Genomic DNA, 17,017 nt, shown 5'->3' on the forward strand with positions numbered 1-17,017 from the left:
AAAGTAAAGCACTTCAAAATAAGATGGCATCTCCAAAACTTGCTTTACCACAATGGCAAAAATGTCCGCTTACGTTTCAGATTTTAGGCAAAAAATAGTCAATAATTCTACTTTTCCAAAAGCGGAATTGCTCCAGCCATCTTCTCAAACAGCAGACAGAGGCCTTCCTGTGTGATCAAGTGCAAGTAATGCCAAATGGATCTCAACTGGTACTGCGACTGTCTGACAGAGGCTGTGGAAACAACAATGCCGCCTTGTGATGGAACTGAAGGAGAGAAGGCAAACACCCAGCCTAGAGTCAAGTGACAAAACTGATCCTCGTTTCAAAATGCCACAGTAGTGCAGAATTGTAAGCTGGATATATTCAATCATTCTGCATCAGACCATCTTTTCATGGGTGAGCTGAGGACAGCTGAGCCCCCTTCAGAGACACAAAGGGCCCTGTCGGTGTGTCCACTCAATAACGGTCTACAGCTAGAGAAATAATTCTACAAAAAGGAATCCATTCCATGCTTTGCTTTTAATTCATATGTAAAAGCTGGTGTTTTGGTCTTTGCGTCGCTCTTGAGCAAGAACTCAAAGAAATGCTTCACCACTCAGCTGGACAACCAGATTTCCACTTGATTCTGATTGGATGAGCAGCAAGCCGGTGTGTTTGCCGGCTGTAGTGGGCTTGAATTGGACTGGTAGCTTCACGTAATGCTGTGATCTAATGGAAGAAGGAGAACAGGAAGAAGGAGGCATTAGACAAATTTTTCTCACAAATGAAGAAACGCAGTCAAAAGCACATGCTTGGGATATATTTGAACTATAAAAATAAAATATTTACTTTAATTCTTATGCACATCAGATGGAAATGGATGAAAACAGTTTCAATATGAATGTGGGAACAGTGCCTTGCAAAAGCATGTATAAACCTTCAACTTTTCACATCCAGTCACATTACACCCCAAAACCTAGAGTTTGTGGTTGCTTTACATAAAGTAGCACATAACAGCAACTTCTGTTAAATAGAAGTTATCAGCTGTACTTATGTCAAAATCTAATTATACAGATAAACTCCATTTATGAAGTGGATGACATCCATTGGCTAGTGTTTGACCTCTTAAAACCAACACCACAAAAGAAAAATCAGTACAAATTCCATCCAAAACTACTTAATTTATCCCAAAAGGCAAGTAAATCGTTAATTGCTTTTTAATGCTTGAGATGGCAATCAGCTGCTCCCAGTTGAAAAAAAAATAATGCCTTGTTGCCAGGGTTGCGCATCATAGCAACTGCTCAAAAGTGAAAAAAAAATTCTTGCAGCTGGACAGCATCTAAAACCTCAGGGAGTAACTGTCCAAACATGCAATGTCTCAACCAAACAAAATTAACTCTACAAATTTTTGTTGAAAATTTTGAAAACCATGAATCCTTTGCCTTCCACTTCATGTGCCATTTTGTGTTTGCATGAAAATCCCAATAAAATCCACCAACTTTTGTAGCTGTAAAGCGACAAAGGCTGAAAAGTTCAGGCTGTATACATACTTCTGTAAAATGCTACATGTAGAATAGCTGATTTCTGCAGGATGTTTCCAACCTTTGTTAGATCCAACAACAATTTCAGAACCAATATTAGTTTGAAAGGAAATCCGATATGCAGAAACATGAACTGAAACTTGCGAGGCTTTTCATGACCTGCAGAGATCCTGATGAGAGCCACAGCAATCTGCAAAGCAGACGTCACAAAAAGCAGCTGGGGGACGACCAGGGCGTACAACACATGGTGTTTGCACATAATGGAGACAATGCTTTATTTTTGGTAAATGAACAAACCAATCCCAGGAGGTTTGCTCTTCATGCTCTACAGATCTTAACATGCACTTAAAAACTAACTGATGAAGGACTGTTCTCAGAGCAGGCATGCTTTCTTTTTTAATCACAACACAGTTGGTACCTCTGAGTGGGGACCCCCCAGTTAGGTAAAACTATAATCTTTAAGGCCTCAAGTTTATTCCACACAGCAACATTACCTTCCAGATCCCAGCATTTCAGAGGACCTCCATGGAGTGCATTCACAATCAGAAAACTGTTACAAAGTTTGTATCACAACACGTTATAGCTAAGCATCACCAGCTACGTCCTTGAATTAAGTCAAGTATGAAAATACAATTAGCCGCATAGAGAGAAAAAAAGTGGAAAGAAATCAGATAATTAAAAGTTGACTGAACTCTCTGTTCCTAATTAAAGGCTACGTTCACACGGCAGGTCTGAAATCCTCAGGTTTTTTGGTGGTCGTTCATACCGCTATTTAAATGCGACCAGACTTCTGTGTGAACGGTTTATGATGCCCGAAGCGACCCTCATGTACAGAAGAGTAGATGTCAACACCCAGCACTGTTTACAGAATTAATAATAAGACGCCGCCGTCTATGGATTTTAAAGTTATTCTGCAATGGGAGATAATATTGTAAAATAATGCAATGGAGGAAGATAAATTAGTGGCCTTTGTGGAGCATTAATTGCAAATTCTGTAGACAAATTTGTTTGGATGCATAGTCAGAGCCAAGTTGGGATTGTGATGTGCTTCACTAACAGACTTTCAGAATTTTGTAATCAGGATTTTCAGCCATTGTTTTTGTTCGGTCCGTCTTCTTCTGGTGCAGAATTATGATGCATGTCTCACATCAATGACGTAAAAGTCGGATAAGTGTGACATGACTGTTCAGTCTGCACATGCTTTGAAAACTATCGGGACTAATACTTGGAGCCACATATGTAACTGGCTCAGAACTGATTTTTTGGGGGAGTGAAAAGATCAAAATTGGGTCGTTCAGACTGCCACCAAAAAGTCAGACATGATTCGCACATAGGCAAAAAAAATGTAATAATCTGGTTGCATTTGGCTGCTGTGTGAACGTAGCAAAAGCTACAAATCTAGCAGAGATGTGGCCAAGCGACTCACCTTAGAGAATACTCAAAATGCTTCATGTGGAAGGGCTCCTTAGGTTTTATAAATCTCAGCTGCAAGTTAATTAGAAAAGCCACACGTCAAATCCATGCAAAGCACAGACAAAAATGCATAAACCAATACATGAATACATTGAGTTAGTCATGCAAGTTCCTTGTCAATTCACTATGAAAAATAAAAACACAGTAAGCTGGGATCCTTGTCAGCATACACCAAAAGTCTGATCCTAATTTGAAAAAGTCTTGCCTAAAGCAAAAACCACGACTTGTTTTAAATGAACACATTCTGTCTTAACTTCTCCTGGGCTAGCCCAAGTTAGCTGCTGCCAGGAGAACTTTGAACTTTCCACAGTGGTTTTGAAATAATCCACAGGGGCTCACCTCATGCCTGTCGGAGGAGTTGTTCCGGATGTTGACCTTCAGCGTGCTGGACTCCCCCAGCCGAGTGTGTGGGAAGGTATACAGATCCTGAGGGGAATAAACACCCCGCCGCACCACCTCCTCCTGGCTGAAATTAACAAAAACAGTAAAAGTTACACTTTAATTACATTTGAAATATTCAAGTTATTCTGTCAAAATACAATTTTATGTTTAATCAACAACTCCAGTCATTTAGTTGCCAAATTTTCACTTTAACGCCACCATCTTGGCTAGGGAAAGTAGCAGAACTCACCCAGCTTTGCTTGCTGACGAATCAGCTCTCTTGTTGCTCTTCACCATGGCTTCGGTCCTCACCAGGGAGCAATTTCCTTCTTGGGGTAACACCATCGGCCCAGATTTTACACCCTTCAAAACAGACATGACTTCAGAATTGCTGCTTGAATATTGCGAATTTGTTAATTCTTCAGTTTGCTGTGTAAATGCACAACATATTTAAACAAAATATTTGTTTAAATTTGACTGGTTTTCTAGTCACGACTGATGAGAAACATCCCGCAGCATGACACTGTACTTCAGTAGAAAACGGTTCTTTCAAAGAATCATGAGATGTGTCAGGTTGTGCCAGACAGGAGTGTTGTCCAGAATGGCCCAAAAGTTACATTTTGTGTTTCATCTGACCCCAGTCCCATTTTTCATATGCTAGCGAGTCTCCAATTTTTAATTGGGCAAAAAAATAAATAAATAAAAATTCTGTGGAATTTTCCTGGCTTACTGTCCATAGCATGGCTCTGGGCAATGCAAGCTTTTGCTCCAGTGAACAGACGCTTTTATTGTTGCAGAGCAGCTGCCCAGAACAATCACGACCAACTTTGGCTTCCTGGTTGCTTTTCTCATCAATGCCCTCTTTCCCTGGTTGCTGGGTTTGGAAGATGACTCTCTCTGTGATGGCAGAATCTTTGGATTTTCTGATGGATTCGTTTTGATTGTTTAAAGCCTTCATAACTTTGTCTCGGACCCGTGTGGATTTGTTTGCAGTCAAGAAAAGTTGCATTCTAGAGGCTACCAAAGCAGATGTACATTCTGAGATCTGAAAACTGCATAAGCTCCAATTTAATCGGCAGGTTAAAGGAAACAGAAGTGAATAATTACTACCAGGGATACAACTAATGATTGCTTTAGTAATTGATTATTTTACCGACTACTTTGCAGAATTTTTTTTCATTTCATTTACCAATTTAAGACTTTGTATTAAAAAAATACATTAAAACATGCAAAACAAATAACTAAGCTCCTTTTACATGAAAAACATGTTATTCCCTGAAATGCAACAGCAGCATTCCTTTAGTGAACGATTGATCGTCTGTACCAGAGGATGCATCTGGCAATAAAATACTTCTAACATGTGAAAAGCTCAGCTGTTTCTAATTTCTTGGTTGTTTTTGGTATCAACTAATTAGAAATTTCATCACAAAGGTGCTAAACAGGACATTTACTTTTTACAGAATTTGAATGGGGTGAAGTTGAGTCTTTAGTAAAACATACATTTCTTTATTTAAAAGGCAAATGCATTTTTTCCCCTATACAGTTAAATTACTGCTCTGACTGTTCTTTCAGCAAATGGCCTTTTTTAGTCTATGTGCTCCAGTTAATTACACGAGTTAATTTAATCGATTTCAATTATCAATTCATCAAAATTTTTCCAATTAATATTTCAACCCTGATTACTACACTACTTTTCAGATGGTTTTTAAAAGATTTATAAGGTAAAACTATTACTTTAGAAATAAACCTAATTTGGGTGACGATAATTTTTAAAAACCACCTTCAGCTCATCATTTGGCGTTTAACTGCTCCACCCTTCACGTGTGCTTCTGGTCATTCAGGCTAGTTTCATCTCAATTCCAGACAGAACAGTTCAACAAAGCAAAACAACGGAAAAAAAAAAAAGCTGCGAGCAACACCAACTACTTATGGTGTGACTGGAGGATTGATCAGATAAGAGTGTGAGGCAAAACAAATACCAGTAATCAAGTGTTATTGCATTTATTCTGGTTGCGGCAAAAACAAGAAATTTGTCCTCACAGTGCCAGAGAGCTGAAAGCGGATTCTGGATTTCTGCTGGGGCTCAGACACGGGGTGGCACTCCATGTCCCAGAACTGGACATAAGTCCCTCTGTCTCTTGGGAGGAAGGCAACAGGCACCTGGAAGCAGAAAAACACTGGAGGAATCTATGACATCAGTCATATAAAGGAAATCAAAACAGAAAGACTTGCATTTTCTTCTAAAAGGAGAGATCTAAGACTCACAATCCAACTATTTTCTAGATGTTAGGATTGACCATCTGATACTTATTGGTTTGATATGCTGCTTGGTGCAGAATTCTAGTTTTCCATCTGTGCTCTTCATTAACTGCAAGAATTGCTAGACATTATTTTAGTAAACCTGTTGAACTGAAATGACCTTCTGAAAATGGAACAGTGTGGTTGGGAGTGAGTGTCTACCTGTATCTTCTCATGAGCCCCCAGGGCTCCAGAGAGCCTGGAACATCTGAAGGCGGTGTATGTGGCCCGGTAAACATCTTCACTGGCATCAACTCCCTTCAGACCAAACGGAAAGAAAAGTATTTCCAATTAATATGAACTATAACGGAACAAATCAGGTCAAATATAACTTACAATGCAACAATTGGAGCAAGTATGACAAGGACAAAGTTTATTTTACGTTTTCAATGAAAGAAAATGGAGGTTTGTCATAAGATTTTACTGGATGGCAGATTGCAAGAGTTATAGCAAGAAGTTATTGTGATAATGAAAATTGTCAAAAAACATTAGTGATATAATAACAGCATAATGCAAGTTCGCCTTTCAGAGATCAACGTTAATTTTGTAAAGACGACTTGACAGTGGAACTGGAAGATGCTTTAAATATACAAAAAAATAAAGGCAACCAAAAGCAAACAAAACTGAATAAAAACCAAATGCAACTGAATCCAGAAATGTAATGGAATATGACGCATCTGTAGACAATATATGCGAATGGAAATTGAGCTTTTAATTTATTATGTGATTAATTGATTTATTGCTTATTGTGACAGGCTTAGACCAGATTGCTACTCAGTACTTTCCTTCATATAAAATGCTGGCCCCAGACCTGGGGGCAGCTGGAAGAGCTCAGGGCAGCACAGGCTTTCACGCCCACTACTGTGAGAATGTGACCTCAACTTTATCTTCTAAATGCAAAAGTAGATTTTAGATTTTCAAACAGGACAAACATCTGCATTTCAACAACTCTATAGATGTTTACAGCTTTGGGAGTAGAGGATAAAAGAAAAGGTCAGTGGTGGGCATTTATTGTATAATTTACCATGATATTTTTTATTATAAGAACTCTGGTTTATCATTGCCATAATAAAATCCAACTAATGGTGTTTAAAAATGTACTATTTTTCCACTTTTTGAAAATGAATATTTTCAATAAATTTGAAAATATGATTAAATGCAGTTACTGTGTGCAGTTTAGTGATAATCTTTATGTGACTGATGTGTTTAATAGCAGTATTTGTGTTTGAGGTGCTGTGATTGCTGCCATGCAGTCCCAAACAGTTAAACAAAAAAAAATTCTTAAAGTCACTTTTATTGTGATAAAAATAAGTCCATATGTCCACCCCGCCCAGTTCCGTCCTGATCTCAATAATTTTGGGATCAGACTAAATAAAGAAGGTTGGTTGGCCTTTCAGCTGCCATGATAAACAAAGTCATTCAAAAGACAAACAGCTGGAAGTCAAATTCTGAAGAGTACCTTAACATATGGAGGAGCGAATGAAGACAGGTACCACCTGACTTCCACTTCACCGTTCTGCACCTCCAGCTGGGCCTCTGAAGTACAATAGCAAAAACCAAAGTCTTAGTCTCCAGCAGAAACAAACGCATATTAAACGGTCTGCATGGCAAGAGTCAAACGTTTGGATTAAGATTTTTTTTTTTTTAATTATGCCTTCTGTAATTCCACTGTACTTTATGTATTAAGATTTTCCAGAAAATATCCAGTTTTTTTTAGTTAAAGTCCTCAAGTCAAAATGGTGAGGAATGACCTGAAGTTTCCCCTGAGAGTGTGGCAGGAAAGGTGATTGTCTTGTTTTTTATTTCCACCAGGTCAGGAGCTGATGTCGGCGGCTTGTTGCCGAGTCGGGGAACAGGCAGCACAGGAGTAGCAGCCTGAGCAGGCAGGGCCGACAGAGACGCATCTGCTGGAGCTGCAGACACATCCAGAGCCAGGTCCCTGCGAATCTGGACCTTAATGAACTACAAAACATTCAAAGCGTTAGGGGAAAAACTGTGCCTGTAAGATGGAAGTAACCATTTCCAGCTTAAAGGAAATATAATGTGTTCTGTTATGGTTTAGAGTTTGTACACACAGGAGCTTCAACATTAACTTAATATATTAGAAACAGTTGGTGGGTTTTGTTGGCTAATTATTGAGGACCATTTCATCCACTCAGTTTATTAGTCATGTTCAGTCTGGTAAATACTGCCACCTTCTGACAGTTCTATGACAACCATCAACTCCAAAAACATAAAGGGGGTCCGTTTGACATTTCTGATATTTGAATGGATTGTTTGATAGCTAGAGCGCCTTACCTTCTGCTGTCCGTCACACTGGACATAAATCTGTCCGCTCCATGGCAGCAGGGCAGATTTAGTGGCTAGTGAGGGGTTGGGGCTGATCAAAATCTGCAGCTGGCTTCTGAGTTTTGGAAAAGAAAAAAAAAAAGAAAAGTGAAGAAGAATAAATGGGAAAAGAAAAGTAAATACACTAAGATGTATAAGAGGGCCAGTTACTGTCCAGCTTCAAAACTGTTACAATTTAATTCTCTTTATACACTCAAAAGTCAGTTTAATTAGATGCCAGAAAGATGGAGAGAGAGAGAAGAGTGATGGGAATTTTCTCTGGCTGTAAAGAGCTCCTCTGCCCCTCCCCTACCTGTTGCTAAGTAATGGGGTAGAGTAACTATTTTCTGATTTAGATAAAATAAGCTAAATCATATGAATTTGGTTATAAAGTTGTAAGCAAAATAATTAAAGTCGTTACATGAGCCCATGTCCAGTCAGATCATGAGTTCACCATGTTTATGTAGTGAAACTTCAATTAAGGTTAGGATAGTGAAAGGCCTTTACCTGACCGGGCTTACAAAATGCATGAGCCAAACATTTAACAGGCATGATAAACCATACACAGCTACCGAGACTCAAAAGACTTACTGAGGCTCAATGACTCCGTGCTGTGGGGTGATAGTGAGGCAGTGAGCTGGCCACGAAAGGTCAAAGTTCAGCTCTCCAGAAGTGTTGTTTTGGATCTGAACTTGGCTGGTACTAGACGGACCATCTAGAAATATTGTGAATATGAGTATTCAACTGTTGCTTCCTCCAACTAAACTCAAAACGAAATGAAGACATCCAGAATTCAGAGACTCACTGATGGTGGGAGCTGTGAGGACGAGCTGCTGTGGGTGGATGATCCACGACTCGGACTGTGTGTGCTGCGAGTCTGGAGCCTGACGAGACAGCAATATGGCAAAAAACAATCAATGATCGTTTTTAATACAGTTAAATCCCAATATTACCATTTCCTCCATATAATGTACATCAATTATAAAAAGATTTAGGTCCAAGAACATTTGTTTAAAATTAGTCTGTGTACAACTAAAAGCCAAATACATTGAAGTAGCTCATGTCTGATGAGCAGAGTTTTTTTTTTTTTGACCATCCTAAAACCCTTTCATAAAATTGTGGTAATGAAACATCTTTTATGGCAGTTTCAATTCAATAGGTAATTTTACCATGAGAACAATTAAGACTACTCTACATGCATTTAGTTTAAGAAGCTGAAGAAACAGGAGGAAAACGGGACTGATGAGTCTGAGCAAAAGCATAGAAAAACTGACAGAATGCTCCTTTAGACAACACTGTTCTCTTTTCTTTGGCAAATCAACACATCTAGTTCATAACCCAAAACAACCAGATTACCAACCACACGTCCAAATCAGGTCTGCATGATAGAAACATTTATTACTACAATACTACAGCTGTGGTGATTTTGCTTAATCCACATTTTTTTAACACATTGTTCCCATCACTCTGAGCGTTGGCATCTTGGTCACCAAAGAACATTGTGACCTTTGTTCACTAAAGGGCATCAGAGTATTCAACTGACTAAATCATGTCAATATTCATCTTGTAAATAGAATATCCTAGCAAGTATTAGGAGTGCACCAATTGTAGTTTTCTGCCAGAGTACTAATCTTCAAAAAGGTACCATTCCAATTGTTGCCAATATTTGTCAGGAAAAAAATGTTTAAAAAATCAGCAACAAAGTTGCTACGTCAGCAAAAGTGGGGTGACCATTGTGAATAAGACTGGTGGACAAGATTGGACTCATGTGCATTTGCCAATTAGCCCGGAATAAGGAAATTGAAGCGAATTTATTTGTACACTGCTTGAATAACATTGAATCCAATCATTCTTGTTATACACGCCGATATAACAATGATGCGTCAGATTCAACGTATTGTGCAGCTCTACCCTAAATCACAGTTTAGTAAAAAAGAAAAAAAAAGTAAAAGCTAAGAGTTTGCGTTGTTCAGGTGACTGTACAACTTCAGGCACCTTAGAAGAGGATCCTGTGACTTTCAGTGATGGACCCTGAGGACCTTTCACTGGCAGCACATCCAGGGACACACTGCCATGAGGAAAACCACTGTGGAAAAAAAAGTTTTATTATGCGTTTTGTTAAAACATTCACGTTGTCATTGCTTAGAAATATAGCTGGTTGGGAATGAGATGAGAAAATTAGCCTGGCATGTTTACGTGATGCATTTATGTTTTATATGCATTGCTCCCTTTATGAAAAATTTTATAAAAATAAAATTAAAAAAATAATCACAATTGATAAGATGCAACAGTCTGCTGTGCATCACCAGCAGGTTGCTGATATTACTACTGATACAATACCCGTCTGCCTGGAAGCAGTGGCCGTCAGAGGGCAGCTGAGGTTTGTCGTGTTTGCTCTCCTCACTGTCTGCACTCTTTATTATTCCTAGCAACGACACCAACACTTTACTTGTGTTGCTGTAGAAGATGTGGGCCTCGTTAGGCCGCAAGGGCAGGTCGTAGGCTGTGGACAAGTCAAAGGATGGGTGAAACACGTCTCCAGATGAAAAAAGAAAAAAAAGTCCAACTCATCCACGTCCTCCCAGAGCTACAATTGTGGTGTGCAAAAATGCACCGCTCCCGATCAGAAACAACCAATCAGAGCCAGGAGAAGGGCAGTTATCGATGTCGGGCAACCTTGTTTACATGCTGCTAAATGTGGTAATGGTGGAGCAGGAACTTACAGATTCAGGAAAACCATTTATTAACATTAGCATTCATAGTATGCTCTGTTGTGGTGAATCAGCTGTAGCATAGCAAAGAGCAAGAGGGAGGATTGAGCACAAGAGTGATCGACAGTACCAAGACCCTCCTCATGGCTCTGATAGGTCGTTTCTGACCGAGCAGTGCATTTCCGTAGCTAGCACTGGGAGAAGGCAGATTGTCTTATACTGTTATGACTTAATTGTAACCTTAAGTTTATAAAACAGGTTTTTTGCGCAAGTTACATACTGCAGCTGAATGTGGAACTTACAATAAAGTGTCTTCTATTGTTGGATGATTTAAAAAATATATATCATAATGAGAAAATACAGCAAACAGTGGGGTGAAAAATGCAAACCACCTTCGTTAACCCTCTCTTCCCCCAGGAACGTTTCGGTGAAGTCTATGTTCTTGAGCAGACTGTTCTCAGACAGAGCTTTCCTCCCAGCCTCTGGTTTGCACTCCAGCAACCTGTCACACAACACACCAGGAGTTTGGTTCAGGTATGAAGTTCATTTATCAGATCACACTCCAATTAAAACCGACAAGGAAAGCTCGTCATCAGCCGCACCGCTTTATTGTTCTTAGGGGGCAATTTAGATTTAATTAGTGCGTTGCAACTAATTCACAGGCCTGGTAGCATTTACAGATGAAACATTTCATTAGGAGTTCTACACAGTTCCATTAAGCAGCAGCCTAGGCTAAATGCTGCAGTGTCTCACCTCCTGTACTGCTGCCTGGAGACCTCATCTCCACAAAAGAGGCAGACTGTGGCCAATGGGCTACTGGCTGACTCACACAGTCCTGTCTCTCTGTGGCTGGACTTCATTAGAACAGTGATCACCTGGACACACAGACAAGTGACAAGGTCAAGAGAAGACGCCGTTATAATTAGAGGTATCGTCTTTGCTGCTGATGTTACCATCTCCAGGTTAGAATTTATTTTATTTTTTTAAGTTGAAAGAGCAGTCCATCACCTCTTGAGTCCGTTCCTTCAGGACGAACTGTGACGGGGCCAGGCTCATTGCGGAGGAATGCATAATCGACCTGCTCTGGATGTCAGAGAAGGCCACGGCTTTAACAAAGGCAGCTCTGGAGCCCGTGTTCCTCACACACAGACACACTTTGCTGACACAGCCGACAGCGACGTCGGGCAGCGTCGCAACGTAGCCGTCGCCGTGCTTCCTCTGGTCTTCCAGGACAATATTGCTGGTGCCGCCGTAGCCCGACAGTGGAATCTAAGAATGGGACAACAACAAAGAAAGGTGGTTCTGTTCAAATGAGCAAAGATGCACTTGCAAGCAGGTGACTGTGAGCAGAGCTTTAAAACACCCCACCAATCTGGAGTTATCCTTTTACATGTTTTCTTTCAAACATGTGAAGCAAAGTCACATGTGTCTGATTCTCGTTTCTCAAGAACTCAGGAAAAACGATGTCGACTTGACCAACATTGTAATGAAGTCAGTGAGATTAAACAAATATATTACCTCGCAGGGGAACCGCATTAAGAGCTGATTAATATAAAAAGATGATTCACACCAATTCAAATGCCATCCTTAAATTGCCAAGAAAGTTGACTGAGGTTGGACAGAAAGAACAAAGTGAGTGACTTATTCTTTTACCAATTTGGCTTGGATTTTTCACATGTGTTTCCATGTATGGATGACCCTGGGTTAAAATCTTTAGTACAGATAGATTAAAGACTTCATTACATCTCATTTTGTTAATGTAGCTAAACTTACTGCAAAAAAAAGAAAAATGAAATTAAGTTCAAAACTGACAAAATGAAGTGATATCCTGTTTGGTGACCTAACATTCCATTCTGTATTTACATACAGTGGAATGCAGATAGAGATCTCATAACAAGGGATGACTGAAGATGTAAGGTACATAAATACATTTACCATCCTGTGAACAGATTACCCAGAAGGCAAAACATTCCGAGTAATCTGCAGAGAGAATACATTATGGGGAAAAAACATGTAAAAGAGTTTTGTGGTTAACTTCTGAAATGGAAGGTAGAGAGCATGGCAAAGCAATGAAGGCTGCATTCTTACAATGAATTTAACTCCTGGTTGTGATGAGCGGACTCCAGACTGTTTAATTTCCAGCTTGGCCAACATGCAGGCCACCCTGGTAGGAGCAAAGAGCAGATGGACGGATACATCTTCCCGGGGCCGAATGGACAGCTCTCCATGGTGGGTCAGACACTCCTCAGGGCTGAACAAACTCTGGAGCTGGAAACAAAGAAGTCACTGTTAATTTACTTAAACTTTTAGCACATATTTTTCTTCACCATTATTATTAAAGTGCAATATTCTTACTTTCAAATAGTCAATTTTGGGCTTTCATTTGTTGGAAGCCAGGATCTTTAACTCCTTCTGGACTGGAAGCCAATTAGCTTCAGATCACGTTTTGCTGAGAATATAGCCAAGCGAATGTATGAATACTACAAATGTTGTTGATGGTGCTTTGATGGCCATCTAGTGGTCAAAGTGCACACTAAATACAGTTCATGGAAGAGGAAGTGTGCAATGGGCAGACCATATCAAATTTTGCTGATGAACTCCATAAATAATCTTAACCTTGAGGTAGGTTGTGCAACAAAACATGTTTAGGCTGACTGTCATCTACAAGTGATCAGATTAGACAAAACTAAAATTATAAGTTATTTCTAATTTTTGAAGAAACTCCAGGCTACTATGGAACGCTAATGAGTAATGCTAGCATTAAGAAGCAATATATGAAATTCGCATAATTGTAGAAGTACATTTTGTGCTTCTACAATGTTCAACATGAACATGTATTGAACATGAAACTTTTTATCAAAAGCTTACTTTAAGCTTTTTATTATTTTCATAAGTACATACAATACGTTATGAAACTGGATAAAAGCTTATAGTACAGTACAGTAAATTGATTTTTTTATATATTTAGCTGTATTGGAACACAGCTAAATATATTAAAAAATCAATTTACTGTACTGTACTATAAGCTTAGGATGAACACCAATGTTTACTGAAAAATATATGTTGAAATTGAATTCGACACTGGTTTCATATGGCAAAAAAGTAGCTAGGAGCTAATGTTTAGCTACATTTGAAACACCAATGATAAAGCCATGGTTGTTCAAAAACATATGTTGACTCAATTTCAAAGATTTGTTTGAGCAACATACAGTCTTTTATTCCTTAAGTGCTTGGTGGATCCAATTGGCATCATACCTAAATTTACATAAATGTTCAAACACTGGGATTAAATCACTGAACTAAACTACAGTTATTAACTGAGACAACTGTGAAGGCCAAGACTGCGACAATGTGAAGTCTCAGTTTACAGTTTGCACATAGTCCTGGAAAGCTCATCAATCAACGGAAACATTTCCTCATCACCATTTAAAATGCTGTACCTGAAAACAGTCTTGGTCCTGACCACGGATGAGCAAACGCAGCTGCTGTGTGGTGCTGGTGGAGTTGTTTCTTAGAACCAGCTTCTGTTGGCTAAAAATAATAACTGTTATAAAGAGTTTAAACATTTCAGGTCAAACCTCCTCTGCTTCGTTTTATCCCAATTATTATTGACGTGCAATAGTTCAAATACAGTCAAATCTGATTGATTTTAATACAGATTTCTCGTTTCCATTCTGTTGTGCTGCCGTTTCTCTCCTCACAGTACAAATAAACGGTGCATCATGTTGAAATAGCTTCTGAGGAACAGCGCTCCCTGTAGACCCCCACAGTGTCCCCTCTCATGAATAACATTACACAAGCCTTAATAGAATAAGATGGAACACTGAGCTTTAAGATTTTTTTTTTTAATTGGCTCCTTTCCAATGAATAACATACCTGAGAAAGTGATGGGTCTGTAATCAAGCGGTACTCAAACTAATGAAAAACTAAAAAATTGCCTACACAGCTCGTCCCAGGGTGACCCCTCCCCAGGCCACAAACTGCTTATTGGAGAGGATTGGTGGGATGTCACTGGTCAGCGAGGGCCCGCAGACAGGAGCAGAGGGAGCCGCTGGGTAACCGGAGTCAAAAGGGACTACTTCTCCTTTCAGCGTCACCTCGTACTGAGGGCCCGACGGCAGCACCAACACCGTGAGAAGGCTGCAGAACAACATTAACTCAAGTGAGTAGGTTCAGTATTGATAGCATGCTGCATGGGTGACAAATTCACAATGCATAGTAATTAATGATCAAAGCTCTAGAAAATACATCTTTAGCAGATGTTTTCATTGTTAATATTCAATCTTTAAAGGAATAAAGATACAAAGATTCAAGTTCTTGAATTTCCTCACTACACTTTTCAGTTTCCCATTAAAATTTAAGAGACATTCTATGGAGAGTGAAAAGTGCCAAATTATAATAATTAGCTTATGTGCTGCAATTAAATGTATTGATTTCATTTTAAAAACTTGATATGTCTATTTAACGCTTAAATTACTTGGAATGAATCAACTTCATCCATCACACTCAGTGGGCGGGATTAGGGCAGCTTCTGTAGAGACCCTGACATCTAATTGGCCGCTTCAAAAGGAAGTCAAAAGAACTTCCTCCAAGTTTGCTACGACTCGGGTCAAAATTTTCACTGGCAGGAGAGAGCGCACTGTGGTCCTACCTACAGGAAGCTACTACAGATTTCAGACAGGCAGGCCCCGCCCACTAGCCAACACCAGCTCACACTCCCTCTTCAGCCATTTCACACCAAAATAGATGGAGGCTGTAGCTGTTCGCCCAGAGGTTGCATTAATAAATTACAACTTATTGAAGTCATCTCCACACTTTCCAGTGAAAATGTTGACCTCGGTCATAGCAAATGTGGAAGAAGTTCTCTTGACTTGCTGTTGAAGCAACCAATCAGACATCGGGATCGCTATAGAAACTGCCCTAAATCCCACCGAATGAGTTTGATAGGTGAAGTCGATCGTTTAATTTAATTCATGATATGCTTTAATATAAAATAAAGCAAAAAAATTATTTAGTTTTTTTAGATGAAATCAATACACTTAATTGAGGCACATAATTTTATATTTAAGAAATTGTGTTTATTTCTAGTTTTTATAAATTAATGAGATTTAACTAATTTCACAAGCTATTTAATGTAATTTGGCATTTTTAACTTTCCACAGTATTAATTGCATGATAAGATTTTTTAATAACCTATTAACCAAAAAGGACTAAAGATCTCCTTTAATGTCTGAGGAGTTAAATAAGAAATCTCATGTATACCTTTCTTTACACTTCCTGTTGCTTTGTGCTTTAAATGATAAAACGACACCTTGTTCTTCTGCCACTCTCAGGCACAGTTCATCGGGCGTCACCGAAAAGCTATCACTGTTGTCACTGATCTAGAGAGAAAAAAACAAAACAAATGAAAGTCAACAGCAAATAAACAGAACAGTGCAAGAACTAATGAACATTTCAAAACATGTTTCTCCACTGCTAAAGCAGAGTTCTGAGGCCCAAATGTCAGCGGCTACCATAAACCCTGAATCTAATAATAAAAGCAAAGGTTAGAATTACCTTCAGTTTCAGCCGAACATCAATGTTTCCTGCATTCTTTAATGGCAGAGTCTGTTCACTACATTTACCCAAAGGCGCAAAAAGGCTCACAGTCTAGGAAAAAAAAGATGTTGCCATTAAATTCACATTTTTAAAGAAATGTTGAATCTACAACAAAGTCTATTATCCAAAACTGCAAGTCAAATAAATTCAAATGAAAAAAAAAAAAACTAAGAAGTCTGAACACATTCTTCTAAATGAGTTTTCTAAAAACACTTAAAGAAAAAGGTAGGATATCTACCCTTTATATTTGAAAGTAAAGGGTAGCTATAAAAAAAATGACAAAAAAACAACCACATGACAGCTGTGCTACCTGCAGATCTTTAGGCGCATGGACTCTTGCAGTTCCAGACTTGGCCTTCAGAGGGATACTCCTAATGATGTGACTGGGACCTGGAGAGTCCATTTCAATGTCCACACGAGCGCTGTACTCATCAGCTGGACCCAGGGCTTCTTAAAAACCAAACACCAGTAGAGTCTAGTGATTTAGCAGTACAGATGTAGAACCAGACTTTTTAAAAATAATATGCTGGATGACTTCACATAACAGAAAGTTAAAAGTACATTTCAGTACCTGAAGAAGTTCTGAACTTCTGAGGAGCCTTGAAATGGACCCAGACCATGAAGCTTTCTGGGTTCTGGGAGAAATGAGTCATGTTAAGGTGCTTTGTAAACGCATGGTAAAAAAAACATTTACTAATGAATCCCAT

At 39.1% G+C, this 17,017-nt stretch overlaps 1 protein-coding gene across 10 annotated transcripts in view; it reads right to left on the reverse strand.

The window, feature by feature from the left end:
* Positions 1–501: 501 nt before the first annotated feature.
* The window catches only part of cep192 (centrosomal protein 192), a 38,297-nt gene continuing 21,781 nt past the window's right edge, over positions 502–17,017 (reverse strand). For 4 of the 10 annotated variants that reach the window (XM_081597507.1, XM_081597508.1, XM_081597512.1 and 1 more), the window contains 24 exons: positions 16,882–16,945; positions 16,621–16,760; positions 16,269–16,361; positions 15,975–16,093; positions 14,655–14,852; positions 14,153–14,243; positions 12,801–12,980; positions 11,721–11,981; positions 11,466–11,587; positions 11,105–11,214; positions 10,342–10,504; positions 9,997–10,087; positions 8,807–8,885; positions 8,593–8,716; positions 7,972–8,077; positions 7,425–7,635; positions 7,133–7,209; positions 5,836–5,931; positions 5,416–5,535; positions 3,626–3,738; positions 3,334–3,460; positions 2,948–3,006; positions 2,016–2,042; positions 502–709 (listed from right to left, as the gene is read on the reverse strand). In XM_081597507.1, coding sequence (XP_081453633.1) covers positions 577–709; positions 2,016–2,042; positions 2,948–3,006; positions 3,334–3,460; positions 3,626–3,738; positions 5,416–5,535; positions 5,836–5,931; positions 7,133–7,209; positions 7,425–7,635; positions 7,972–8,077; positions 8,593–8,716; positions 8,807–8,885; positions 9,997–10,087; positions 10,342–10,504; positions 11,105–11,214; positions 11,466–11,587; positions 11,721–11,981; positions 12,801–12,980; positions 14,153–14,243; positions 14,655–14,852; positions 15,975–16,093; positions 16,269–16,361; positions 16,621–16,760; positions 16,882–16,945 — 2,904 coding nt within the window. In that variant the 3' untranslated portion in view covers positions 502–576. The other 6 variants (XM_008411111.3, XM_008411113.3, XM_081597514.1 and 3 more) reach the window with 4 other exon arrangements.

Source organism: Poecilia reticulata, chromosome 16 (assembly GCF_904066995.2).
Source record: "Poecilia reticulata chromosome 16, P_reticulata-male-v2, whole genome shotgun sequence".
Taxonomy (NCBI): domain Eukaryota; kingdom Metazoa; phylum Chordata; class Actinopteri; order Cyprinodontiformes; family Poeciliidae; genus Poecilia; species Poecilia reticulata.